At 41.8% G+C, this 13,634-nt stretch overlaps 1 protein-coding gene across 3 annotated transcripts in view; it reads left to right on the forward strand.

Annotated features, from left to right (window-relative positions):
- Positions 1-11,875, forward strand: part of LOC125310465 (copine-8-like) — a 155,507-nt gene extending 143,632 nt beyond the window's left edge. For all 3 annotated transcript variants that reach the window (XM_048267924.1, XM_048267925.1, XM_048267923.1), the window contains 2 exons: positions 4,680-4,753; positions 11,738-11,875. In XM_048267924.1, the coding sequence (XP_048123881.1) occupies positions 4,680-4,753; positions 11,738-11,786 (123 nt within the window). In that variant the 3' untranslated portion in view covers positions 11,787-11,875. The remainder of the gene's footprint in view (positions 1-4,679; positions 4,754-11,737) is intronic.
- Positions 11,876-13,634: the final 1,759 nt, after the last annotated feature.

A 13,634-nucleotide genomic window follows, 5' to 3' on the forward strand; every position in this document is an offset into this window, starting at 1 on the left:
AACTTCCTGTTTGCATTAATACATTGACATATATGGCTCTTTTCGTACCTCATCTCACGGTAGCCGCCCATAGTGCCTACACCCTTGGTTTGAACATCAACAGAAGTGACGTTACCCTAACTGGGCCAAACTTCAAAAAGTTAATTTATGCATTATTGAACTAACAAGCCAAGTTACTTTGGCTTTTTTGGCAAAGTAATGCAAGTCATCAGCATGACTAGTATAACATTGCTGACTGAGGCAACTTTAGCATCCAAGGCAACGTGAAAAAATACATTTAACCTACATACAAACAAAATCGAATTTAAGCATAAGGCAATGCACTTTGCAAATACATCATACCTTGGTTGTGGAAGTCCCGATATGGCGTCGCCAACAAGTTGTAAAAAAATACACCTACAAAAGACAAATGTATTTATAAGACAATGTATTGTGCAAATAGCCTACACATCCTAACTTGGCCAAACTCCATTACGTTAACTTACCTATCTTAACCGAACTAATGCAAACTAAAGTCAGTAAAGCCGACTAATGTCAAGGCAACAAAATGTCGCTAGCAGTGTGACACAAGTACATCGTTGTTACTGACTGAGGTAAAATTAGTTAGCATCCAAGGCATGCGAAAGCAAACTAACAAACGTGTTCATTAAATTGAATAGGTTTATCAATTAGTGTCATTGGCTTACTTTCGTAAATGAGCAACCTTAATGTTGTATTATAACCAGACATGTGGACTCGAAGTCACATGACTTGGACTCGAGTCAGACTCGAGTCATGATTTTAATGACTTCAGACTTGACTTGATAAAATTCGCATGACTTGCATTTCGACTTGGACTTGAATACTATTCACTCGAGACTTGACTCGGACTTTGCCTCTTTGACTTGTGACGACTTGACATGTCTCGAGTCAAAAACTAAATTTCCTGATCGTGGACCAGTCACCCCAGAGATGTTTTCCTCCGCTAAAAAACTAAAAAAAAAAAAAAAAGCGGAGACAAGACTGCCAGTCCAGAGCACAGTTCAGTGCTGCCGCCATCCCCCACATGCATGCGACTGTGTGTAGGGCACCAAGAGACAGAGAAACGACCAACATTTAGCTAATAACTAGTAGCTTTACTGCAAGCTGATTTGCACTCTTGTTAGAGAACGTTTACAATGTCAAAATGCACCAACAGCATGTTACATAAAGATGATACTTTTCGAGTCCTCTCCATTAAGATCCAACTTGAACTTATGCTAGCCTACTCTATTTGGAAAGTGGACAAGAATATGAAGAGTTGTCTTTGCCTTTGTTTAATGGAAATGGTGAGTCTTGAAGTAGGCCTATTCAATAATTTGTTTACATGAAGCACATTGATATGCCGGGATTGAAACGATTCCACTCAGCTAGCTAGGTGGCTACTGGCTACCAGGCTCATAATTCACATTTAATTGCAAACAGAAAATGTCAAGCAAGCATCATGTCATACATGCATCTATTTCCAAAGGAATGAAAGCTGTTTGTGCCAACTTAATATAATGCTTATCATTGTTAATATTGTGCCATTCATGTGGCACAAACAATGTTTGAGTTTGTGGACTAGCCATAGGAATGGAGCTGGTAAAAAAGATCATTATGAGAATGTGTGGACAGTGACACACAATGGGCTTAAAGTGACAGTGCACCATTTACAAATGAGATAAACAGCATCACATGTGTAGTATTTCTTAAGAAATGAATACTTTAAAACAAAATTACTGTGTCATTATTATCTTTTAAATAATATAAAAGTGTTGACCTTGGCTTCCTTATGAGTCGCCACTGGCAGACAGCCTAATAAATTGTTTGCAGGCAAATCTGTGGCCTAGCGCAGTGAAATGCCATCAGTCAAATTATTACTCATCCTTACAGTGGGTCTAAATTTGGAAAAACAATATTTTTATTTGTCATGTAGCTATCCGTTTTGTACAGATTACTCAGGTATGCACATGTGTATATTGTATGCGCATGCATATATCGTAAAAGATTTCAAGACAGAAACATTGAACATATTTTAATCTGTATTTATAAAAAAAAAATCTGTGGATTAGATGGAAGTGTTAAAATTATGATCGATAGTCTAATAATGCCATTATTAAGTGAAGAGTACCTGATAACTTGTTCAGGACTTGAAAAAGATTGGGACTTGGACTTGGACTCGACTTGGCTTTGATGAGACTTGGACTTGGACTCGACTTGCCCTTCTCTGTATTTACTTGGGACTTGACTTGGACTTGAGTGCTAAGACTTGGGACTTACTTGTGACTTGTCCCACCTCTGATTATAACAGCCCTATTATCGCCTGGTGAAACTCAACGTTTTTGTAGGCTAGAAGAATATCTACGTTAACATCCTTTAGTTTGCTAACGTTAGCGTGCAGTCATTGAACGATTAACACTATGTTCTCAGTATGTTACACCAGTACGCCAAAAACATAGTAGGTCTAAACCTAATATATTCTTGTTCATTTAAGATACAACAGTGTAAATTGTCAGGTAGTAAATTATAAACATTGTTACGTTAATGTCAGCTTCACTTACCGTAAGAAATCAAACTGAGGAGGAGGCAGCAAGTTCTTTCTCACGCATCTGGATACAGCAATCTGGCTCATCTGATGATTTGATTGGCCGTTGCATTTAATACATTTTTGTGTAGGCTAGAACTTCTGTGCAGTTTTCCTCAGAAAATTGCTGAGATTTAACACAACATTTGTTGAAATCACCATTACGCAAGAAATGTGTTGATTTTTAACACATTCGTTTTAAGAGTGTAGTCACTCTCTTCCTCACACACACACTCACTCACACACACACACACACTCATGCACCCATGCCTATGTTCATTTTACACCCCCTCTCTCCTTCTGTCTTTCCCTCTTCCTCTTTTCTCTTACCCCCCCTCTTTCTCTCTCTTCTGTCCTTTTCTCTCTGAAGAGCTCTGCACATAAGCGTGACATGAGTGACCCAATATGTCATTGGATGGATTTTATTGAGCAGCGGCGTCCGAAATAGAACTGAATGGTCTCTACGTGGCAGCTGAAGGATTCAGTGGTGTGTGTGTGTGGGGTTGTGTTGAAGGATTCAGTGGTGTGTGTGTGGGGTTGTGTTGAAGGATTCAGTGGTGTGTGTGTGGTTGTGTTGAAGGATTCAGTGGTGTGTGTGTGGGGTTGTGTTGAATGATTCAGTGGTGTGTGTGTGGTTGTGTTGAAGGATTCAGTGGTGTGTGTGTGGGGTTGTGTTGAAGGATTCAGTGGTGGTGTGTGGTTGTGTTGAAAGGATTAGAACTGAATGGTAATCTATGCGACAGCAAAAGGATTCAGTGGTGGTGTGTGTGGGGTTGTGTTGAAGGATTCAGTGGTGTGTGTGTGGGGTTGTGTTGAAGGATTCAGTGGTGTGTGTGTGTGGTTGTGTTGAAGGATTCAGTGGTGGTGTGTGGTTGTGTTGAAAGGATTAGAACTGAATGGTAATCTATGCGACAGCAAAAGGATTCAGTGGTGGTGTGTGTGGGGTTGTGTTGAAGGATTCAGTGGTGGTGTGTGTGGGGTTGTGTTGAAGGATTCAGTGGTGGTGTGTGGGGTTGTGTTGAAAAAAGCGGAATCTCAGTAGTCAAACGTGGAGAGCAAAGTGCTCTGTATCTACTCCTCATCTCTCTCTCATCTCTCTCCATCTCTCTCTCTCCTCATCTCTCTCAATTCAATTCAATTCAAGGTAGCTTTATTGGCATGACAAATATTTCTTTGCATTGCCAAAGCAGGACATCAAACAATACAATACAGAACATACGATAGATAAGACATTTATACATATAAACGTGTGTGTGTGTGTGTGTGTGCTGAAAATGGTAGGTATTTCATGTGTATAGTGTGTATAGTGTCTAATCACCGTCCCTCGCTCTATGGCATTCAGTGACATACTGTATTTAGCAGCAAGAGCTGCTGTCTTTCCTTGCTATCCAAGTAAGACAGGCAGTACTTCCTGTTCTCCCAGGTTTCGGAACTCCGGGATTAGGTTGGTAAATTTATCGAAGTAGGTATCTCTAATAAATTCATATTTCTTACATTGAAGAAGAAAGTCTCTCTCTCTCTCTCTCTCCATCTCTCTCTCTCCATCTCTTTTAGAGTGTGCGACATCTGCCCCTCATCTCTCTCTCTCTCTCGCTCTCTCTCTCTCCATCTCTCTCTCTCCTCATCTCTTTTAGAGTGTGCGGCATCTGCCCCTCATCTCTCTCTCTCTCTCTCTCTCTCTCTTCTCTCTCTTTCTCTCCATCTCTCTCCTCATCTCTCTTTCCCCTCATCTCTCTCTCTCTTTTAGAGTGTGCGGCATCTGCCCCCATCTCCCTCTCCTCATCCCTCTCCTCATCTCTCTCTTCTCATCTCTCTCTTCTCATCTCTCTCTTCTCATCCCTCTTTCCCCTCATCTCTCTCTCTCCTCATCTCTATCTCTCTCTCTCTCTGTCTCTTTTAGAGTGTGCGGCATCTGCCCCTCATCTCTCTCTCCTCATCTCTCTCTCTCCTCATCTCTCTTTCCCCTCATCTCTCTCTTCCCTCACATCTCTCTCTTTCTCAGATACACATAGATACACATACATTTCTTTTTTCTTTTTTCACTTTTTTGTGTGTGTGTGTGTGTGTGTGTGTGTGTGTGTGTGTTTGTTCTCAGCCATGGTTGAACTGGATGGAGACGAAGTGCGGATCTCATCACGGGGCCGATACGCTGAGAGAGACATCGTACAGGTACACACACACACACACATACACACACAGCTCGTACAGCAAATACACCATACTCATCAAACTCACTGCAAATCCAAGCCAGGTTATAGTTTGACTGTACAGCTGTACACAGACACACATACACACACACAGCTCACACACACAGTTCACACCTATACTGTACATACCTGCATGCAGCTGACACACACACACACACACGCACTCACACACGCCTGATTGGGCTCATCTGGGCTGCTCTGCTTTGGTCCAAGACACCTGATTTCTTCTCATCAAGGGCATTAGATCCACTTAGTGGCCGAGCAGACGGATGGAATTCACACAGTAGATCAGCCTCTGTGGAGCTGGGCAGGAGACCCTGTACTAAAGGAATTCTGTAAATGATGTAATTCTTTTAGAATTCTGTAGAATTCCAGTTGTCTTGAATGCACCAGAGCCATATTAAGGTTTTGCACCTACGTCATAATGTCATGTGACCGTTTGTTTAGAACTAGAGTGGTAGGCAAGAATGGTAGGCAAGGCACTGCAGAGAGTGGTAGGCAAGCCTACAACAGTCGGGTTGCATAGGCTACACATAGTTACAAATAGCTTCAAAATGGAAATTTTAATATCAAATATTGACTGGGATGCCGACCACTTGTGTATGCCCTAATGGTTTTACAATAAGAAGCAAAAAGGCGACGAACGACCGTTTAGCCTACCTATCATCATGGTTGTGGAGGATGATCGTTAGCAGCTGTGAAGTCTTTTATTCTCAAGATGGCCTAATGGTGTAGCCTACTGTCTACTAAGACGAAGTTAAAATACAACTATCTACAGTCATCCAAAAAATGAATTGCCAGAGATAGGCTATGAAGGGAAAAAAGTGCAGCATTTTAAACATGGCAAGATTATTTTTACCGAACAGTTTGTTCTAATTTGTCTTGTGAAATTAATTGCTTGTGGACATCAATCACCTATCTTCTGTCCTTCTATTTCAAGTCATCATGAGTGTCATGTGATTATATAATCACAACAAATTCTAATAAATGAAAACAGAATGGCTTATGTGCTATAGCCTAGGCTAACGTTACAGGTCACTTAGGCTAACCTATGTCAAAATAAACTGATTTGATCCTAATTGTTTAGCGATCACACACAACAACTTAACACAGCAACCTCAAACACCACTGTTGAACCTAGGCTACTGCTTCAGTCATGTAAGAAATAAGCAGTTTATGAATTATCTTTACCCATTTAATCAAGTCCACATGACCAAAATAACAACATATTTAAACGCTGAGCTAGCATAATAGCCTAATATAGGCGATGCTGCAACGGATAACTAATAAAACGTTTCATACAATTAATGAACTTTATCACTCACATTCTGAGTTTTTCTGGGTGGTTATATATCCATGCAGATCGTCTTCGAATAAGCCATCACTGTTATAGGCCTATGTTATAATATGTTACAGGATTCATGACTTTAACGCCATTAATGTTACATGATGCTGACTGACGCTGGCTATAACAGTAGGCTACCGTTTTAACGTCTGCTGAGTCTACTGCCTACCAAAACCTGTCGCTGTTCAGTTGAAGTTAAATGATCAAATATTGTTTGATTTTGTGTCAACTTTCAGAAGGAAGACATGTTCCTTTCTGGTCAAATTTCACAGCTTCTAAGAAAGTCTATCGCCTTTGTGTAAACCGAAGTTTTGAACAGAGAAAAAGTTAGGCTACCATTAGGCTACATGCAGGTTCTCCCATAACGTTATCAATACAGATCAATGCACCAAATCAGGGCGATTTTAGCTAAAACAACGCTCCTGTGACAGGCTATCAAATATTGAACAATGGGATAACGTTTCATCATCACCTTTATTGATGCCTGAAATGTTGACATTGCTGAAATACAGAGATGTAGCCTACTGAGAGGCAGCTGCAGACAACGATGTTCAACAGGTTCAACTTGTCCCTTGCCTACCAGCTGGATGTAAACAAAGCTATAGAACCTAGAATACGTCACATGAAAAACGTTAATAAAGGTAGAGTTGCGACAACTCCATTGACGCTAATGTTCCATTTTTTTCCAACAATGGCGGCTCATGGAAGCCTCAAAGAGTTCCCGGAAGTTAACAATTAATAATAGCAGCAGTGCAGTTACAGCAGTATAAACTGTTTGTAGCCAACTTTTCAGACTCAGATTTACATTATTGGCTCATCCGAATAATAATAATAACAGTAATAACAGTAATAGTAGTGAATAAATAGCATTAATAACCTAATTATAATAATAAACTATTTATGTATCGACTATGACAGCTTTTCTGCTGCTCAGTTTTTATCAGTTCCTTATCAAATAAATTAAAAGAGGCTAAAAGCCCAATAAATGTGCCACACAAAATAGCCTAATATAGCCTAAGATAAACTTTGCCTATCCCCTTTTAATTAGGCAGCACTGGGCTATAACAAGCTGTCATTAAGTGTCATTTGCGTTTGTGCAACTTTTCTGATGTGACATTACTTGGGTATTTACAGTAGCTTTACCATCATGTCAACATAGTTGCAACGTTATGCGCAATGCTCATCTAGGCTATTGATTTAAGTGGTTTAATTTTAAAAAGGGCAGCAAAAGTGGAATATAGTGCAATTGCTTCCCCCAAACAATCCTCCATAACTGTGGATTTAATTGTTTGATATGTGGATAACTTTCAGTGGACTAAACACATAAAATACTTTGTTATCACAAAGCTAGCTGGTTCGTTAAATATGGCGAAGCATATTTACAGCCAACTTTGTAGGCCTACTTGCAGCAGTGAAACTGAGTTTGTTGTTAACATTGTTGGTAACGTAAACGTTTATTCAGTTAGGAGCAGGGCTGTTTTTTTTATTTTGCATTCATTTTCATTGGCAAAAGCTAGCCTAATATGCATGAGAGAACCTAGATTTGAGGGAGCTGCAGCTGTTAGCATCAGCACGGTCTCAGCTCTTTAGCCTAGCATCTTAATGCTGTTCACAGCACGGTGAATGACAACGATGACAAAATGCTATGCTATGCTATTTATCGAAGGACTTACATGTCACGTTTTATATTTTATTATGATCACTCGCATTACCATGGGGTTACTGAATAGGTAATGCTACGGTTAACTTAGCATGCCCACCATTACACTGGAGATGTTAAAAAAAAACGTTTAAACATTTTTTATTCTCCCGCGACGATAGGCTACTTCAGGTAATTCGCTTATTAGCTCAGATCAGTGACTACCAGAGGAAACGCGGGGGAGAAAACTCAAACAAGTTAATGTTAGACTAGCTGTGTTACCATTTCTTGTTGCAAAATCAAAATTTCACTGGAGCTCCATGCGCTTTTGTAGGCTACACGCAGTCTCTGTTTACAGCTTTTCGAGTCACTGAGGTCATTTTTTTATATAGCGATAATTTAGATACACTTATGGGCAGTGTTGCCACAGTTACCTTGAAAAAGTAATCTGATTACTAATTACTCCTTTAAAAAGTAACTTAGTTACTTTACTGATTACTTGATTTTAAAAGTAACTAACAGTAATGTCAACAATGTATAGCAGACATCCCAACCTAACCTACTTAGATACTGAAATTCAGATGTTTGTTCAATAATGTCTAGTCAGTACACCAAATAAGGAAGGCCTATTGATAGAAATTGTGATAGTAAAATATGTAGATTTTGGTAGTTTGGCCTTTTCATGTAGCCTTGGCAACTAGCCATCTAGTATAGGCCTGAGTAATATGCAAATGGAATTACACTTGTTAAACTCACCTCAACAAGTCTTTTGCAATCATTTAACCCGCTGTGAGCAATGCTAGAGTCACTGTTACAAACAGTGCAGTGTGCAAGACTATCATTATGTTTTACTCTTATGAGACAATTGGGTACACTTTTGTGTAGTCTGATGTGAAATGGGTCTTAAATGACCATGACGCTCCTGTTCCTAAATACACTGACTGAACTGATTAATTAAGTTCGGGAGAAAAGAGATATAAGCCCACCTACACTGAAAACTGATTGGTTGATTTAGCAAAACAGACCAGGATGCACTCTGTCTTGGATGCGTTTCAGGCACACACGCACCACTCCTCTCTCTCTCCCTCTCTGTTGTGTGCGCGTTCTCTGTTGTGTGCGCGTTAAACTCAGATGCACACGCGATTTGAAGTCCGGTCTGGCTAGCGTGCTTTTGTTCGCTCTAGGTTCCGGGAGATTTTATGTAATTTGCGGGCGTCAGGAAGCCGCTATCTATATATGTGGGAGACTCCCAAAACTTTGGAAGACTTGGGATGTCTAGCTAGACAGCACTTTGTCGCCAGCACAGAATGTACAATGTACCTTAATGTTGTCATGTTTAGCTGACACAAACTCAAAATAATGACTGTATAGATCAAATGTGCATCTCTCCTCCCTCCATTGTTGTTTACGTTTTGTGTTAAGCTCGTGGTTTTTCACTTGAGTTGTCCTCATGCTGAAAACGTGAGCATAGCCTACATGACGTTAATCCCCGAGACAAGAAGAAAGCAAAGAATATATCTTTTTACTAAGGAAAATGACAAAATAGTAACGCACAGTGACTTAGATAAGTAACTTTAATCTGATTACTGGTTTGTAAATAGTAGCGTGTTAGATTACTCGTTACCGAAAAAAAGTGGTCAAAATAGTTACTAAGTGACGCGATACTGGCATCACTGCTTATGGGGTGCGTGCAATAGCATTTTCTAAAGAATCTCCCATCTTGGTTTTGTAGGCCTACAGAAATTAATATTAGTGATACATACGTAAAAGGGCGAAAAAAAAGGTCACCTTATATAGCAGGCTACGATATAAGGTCTGGAATTTAATTTAATATTGTTGAAATGGTAGGATAACTACATAGTTTACACAATAATTACACTGTTATAAATATTGTATATCAATGCATTTATTGACTGTCAATTACCCAAAATCGTGGCTCTGTCTATTATTGAACAGTAGCCTATTTAATGCATTCTAATCCATTGTCAATCACTTCCGGTAACTTTTTGAAGTTTACATGAACCACGTGACTTTAACGAATTTTGAACACCCATTGTCACAACTCTACCTTTATATAGCTCTGGAATGCACCTCTGGTGAGTGGGGGCATTAATTTCCCTGTGCAGCATCAGATTGGTGAGTGGGGGCATTTATTTCCCTGTGCAGCATCAGATTGGTGAGTGGGGGCATTAATTTCCTTGTGCAGCATCAGATTGGTGGGTGGGGTGCAGCATCACTGAGCCTCTCTGTGTTGACTGCTTTCCATTTCTCTGCTGCGTACCACACAGAGCTCATCAGTGGCACGTCTGATTATCCACACACACACACACACACACACACACCATGCATGTGTGTGTGTGATTAAGAAGGTGGATAGAAGAACCGTGTGTGTGTGTGGGATTAAGAAGGTAGATTCAGGAGCCGTGCGTGCGTGCGTGTGTGTGTGTGATTAAGAAGGTGGATAGAAGAGCCATGTGTGTGTGTGATTAAGAAGGTGGATAGAAGAGCCATGTGTGTGTGTGTGATTAAGAAGGTAGATTCAGGAGCCGTGTGTGTGATTAAGAAGGTTGATAGAGGAGCCACACACACACACACACACACACACACACACACACACACATGCACACACACATGCATGGCTCCTCTATCAACCTTCTTAATCACACACACACACAGAGATGGTAGAGAGACAGACAGAGAAAGCTAGGTTGTGAGACAGACAAATTGACAGAATATGTGATAGAGAGAGTGTCAGGTGATGAGACAGAAGGTTCAGATGGTCAGGTGGTGAGACAGAAGGTTCAGATGGTCTGCTGTGCCATCCCCGGGAGACCCTGTAGTCCCAGACACAGACATTAGCCAGATGGCTCACATCACATCGCATCGCATTGCATCGCAACACATCACATCACGCCAGATGGCAACACATCGCATCACATCTGGCCAGATGGCAACACATCACGTGACATCACATGACATCTGGCCAGATGGCAACACATCACATGACTGGCCTGTCTGCTCCGGTGGCACTGCAGCCGCCGACACCACCACCTCTTTCTCTCTCTCTTTTTCTCTCTTTCTCCCTTTTTTCTCTCTCTCTTTCTCCCTGCCTCTCTTTCCCTCTTTACTTGCCCAGATGTCCAGATACCAGCACTTTAGCCTTCACCCACTCTCTCTCTCTCTCCCTCTCTCTCTTCATCTCTGAGGGCTCATTATGGCCTCTCTCTTTCACTCCCTCTGTCTCTCTCCCTCTTTCTCTCTCCATCTCTGAGGGCTCATTATGGCCTTTCTCTCTCTCTCTCTCTCTCTCTCACACCCTCCCTCTCTCTCACCATCTCTCAGAGGGCTCATTATGGCCTCTGCTTCTCTCTCCTCAGTATCATTAGGGCTCATGTTAACACAAGGAGAACATCATCACCCTCCACCTGGGAGTACACACCACACACACCCACACTCTCACACACACACACACACACACACACACACACACACACACACACACACACACACACACACACACACACACACACACACACACACACACACACACACACACGCCTCTGTGATCTCTGTGATTATATCATCCAGTTGTGATAGTGTAATATGTGTTTAATGTGTGTCTCTGGTGTTTTCAGGTCGGTGGGAAGTGATTGCATTGAGCCATTCAAGACACATCCCACAACATCCCCTCACGATCACACACATTTGCACAATCTCACATCTACTGTAATTTCTAGTTAGTAGTTCCATGGTCTCCTGGTAATCTAATATCTAATTACTTCCTAGTTAGTAGTTCCATGGTCTCTTGGTAATCTAATATCTAATTACTTCCTAGTTAGTAATTCCATGGTCTCCTGGTAACAGTTGCCTGCTGACATGTTGATGCCCTGTACATTCTTGGAAGCAGTTCTATTTAGTCTGCCTGGTTCTTAACGAGTTCTCCCTCCTTATCTGTTCTGCAGTTTGTGCCCTTCCGCGACTACATCGACAGAACCGGGAACCACATCCTGAGTATGGCCCGGCTGGCCAAAGACGTCCTAGCTGAGATCCCGGACCAGTTCCTGTCCTACATGAGAACCCGCGGGATCAAGCCGTCGCCCGCCCCCTCCCACGCCCCCGGCCAGGCCGTGCAGGCGAGATCTGACAGGGAGGGCCCCCCCCCCCCCGCTCTTCCACCTCTCTCTGTCACTCTTTAATCTTCTCTGCATCACTCAGTGATAGTAGGAGAGTAGAATATAGGGCTCACACAGGCCCCCAGTGCCCATCTCTCTCTCTCCCTCTCCCTCTCTCACTCTATCTCTCTCACTCTATCTCTCTCTCTCTCTCCCTCTCTCTCTTCCTTTCTCTCTCTCTCTCTCTGTCGTTGCACTATGGAGGTAGAACCTGACAGAACTGGCTTGCAGTTCCGGGAGTGGAATGTGTTCGGTGGAACCCAACCCGGGGGGAAGGCCTGTTTACTTTCTCCTGGACAGAGCTCTCATCTCAGTGGAGTGCTGACCAATCAGCACACGTGGAACCTTCTCCAACGGCATTCTGGGGGGGAAAACGTCAACAATAAGAGCAAAACAACGCATGGCAGAACTCCTCTCTTTCCAGCAGTGATAAAGAAAGGATGGATGGACAGAAGACTGGTGAATGGATGAACAGAGAGAAATGAAGGTGTGAATTGATGGAGATAGATGATGGAATGATGTATGGATGAGTGCATGGATGCATGCATTGATTAATTCAGAAGATGAATGGAGTTGATTGATTGATTGATTGATTGATTGATTGATTTAATATTTTGCATAGAGAGATGTTGGGCTGAGAAATGCATGCCCTGATGAACAAGCTTTTAGAGATGTACAGTAGACTGGTGGATTTTGCCATTCTGCTCCAGGAAAAAACAAGCAATCAAGCAACCACAAACAAGCAAGTGAACCGGCGTTTGTGTAGGACATCTGCAAGGGGAGGGTGCAGTACGTCTGCAGACACAAACTCACTCGACTGTACAGAACTGGAAATAGACTTCTGCTCAAACTCACTAACTTAAACTAACTACTCTTATCTCTCTCTCTATCTCTCTCTCTCTCTCTTTCTCTCTCTTCTCTCACTCAATGTTTACATGTGATGGATTTTTACTGTTGTATACTTTTATAAGCATTCTTGAACTTAACTGCTCTTTAACTACTAACTTTGGAATATGGGGATCCTCCTCCTGGCACGGTGTTTTGTGTTTAACGTTGCCACGGTGATTTGTGGGGGCTACTAGAACTACGTTGTGATATACAGAGGGCAAAGTTCAGAGTTCACCTGAAGGTCAAGGGTCAAACCGAGGGAGGGACATTGTGTCACATTTTGTTGCCAGTTCTCTCCCTCATCCAATCCCTACCCTCCACCATTTCATTTCTCCGTCTCTTTCTCTCCTTCTTTCTCTCTCTCTCTCAATTCAAATTCTCTCTCTGTTCCATTGTCCAACTTTCCCATTTTTGTTCCATCGCTGTGTTGATCGCTAAGTAAAAGATGATTTTTGAAAATCACAAAAAAAAAAAAAAAAAAAAGTTTTAAAAAGCAGCTGCTCTCAAACTCGCTTTGAGACTCGGAGCCCAGTGTTCAAAAATACAGAGACGTGTTCACTTTGTCTTAACCTCAGCCAGTGACAACGCTGTTCTGGGGATGTGTGTGTGTGTGTGTGTGTGTGTGAGAGAGAGTGCAGGGTATATCACTTGTTCTCCATCTCTTCACTGCTCTCTGTGTCTGTTTTCTTTAAATCAATTTGTTCTGAGGCTGTGAAACTGTCCCAGTGAAAAGGATAAAACTGGACATTCACTGACTTCCTGTGACGTGTGTCCACAGTAACGGATCACATTAGACCGA

This window comes from Alosa alosa, chromosome 17 (assembly GCF_017589495.1).
Source record: "Alosa alosa isolate M-15738 ecotype Scorff River chromosome 17, AALO_Geno_1.1, whole genome shotgun sequence".
Taxonomy (NCBI): Eukaryota; Metazoa; Chordata; class Actinopteri; order Clupeiformes; family Clupeidae; genus Alosa; species Alosa alosa.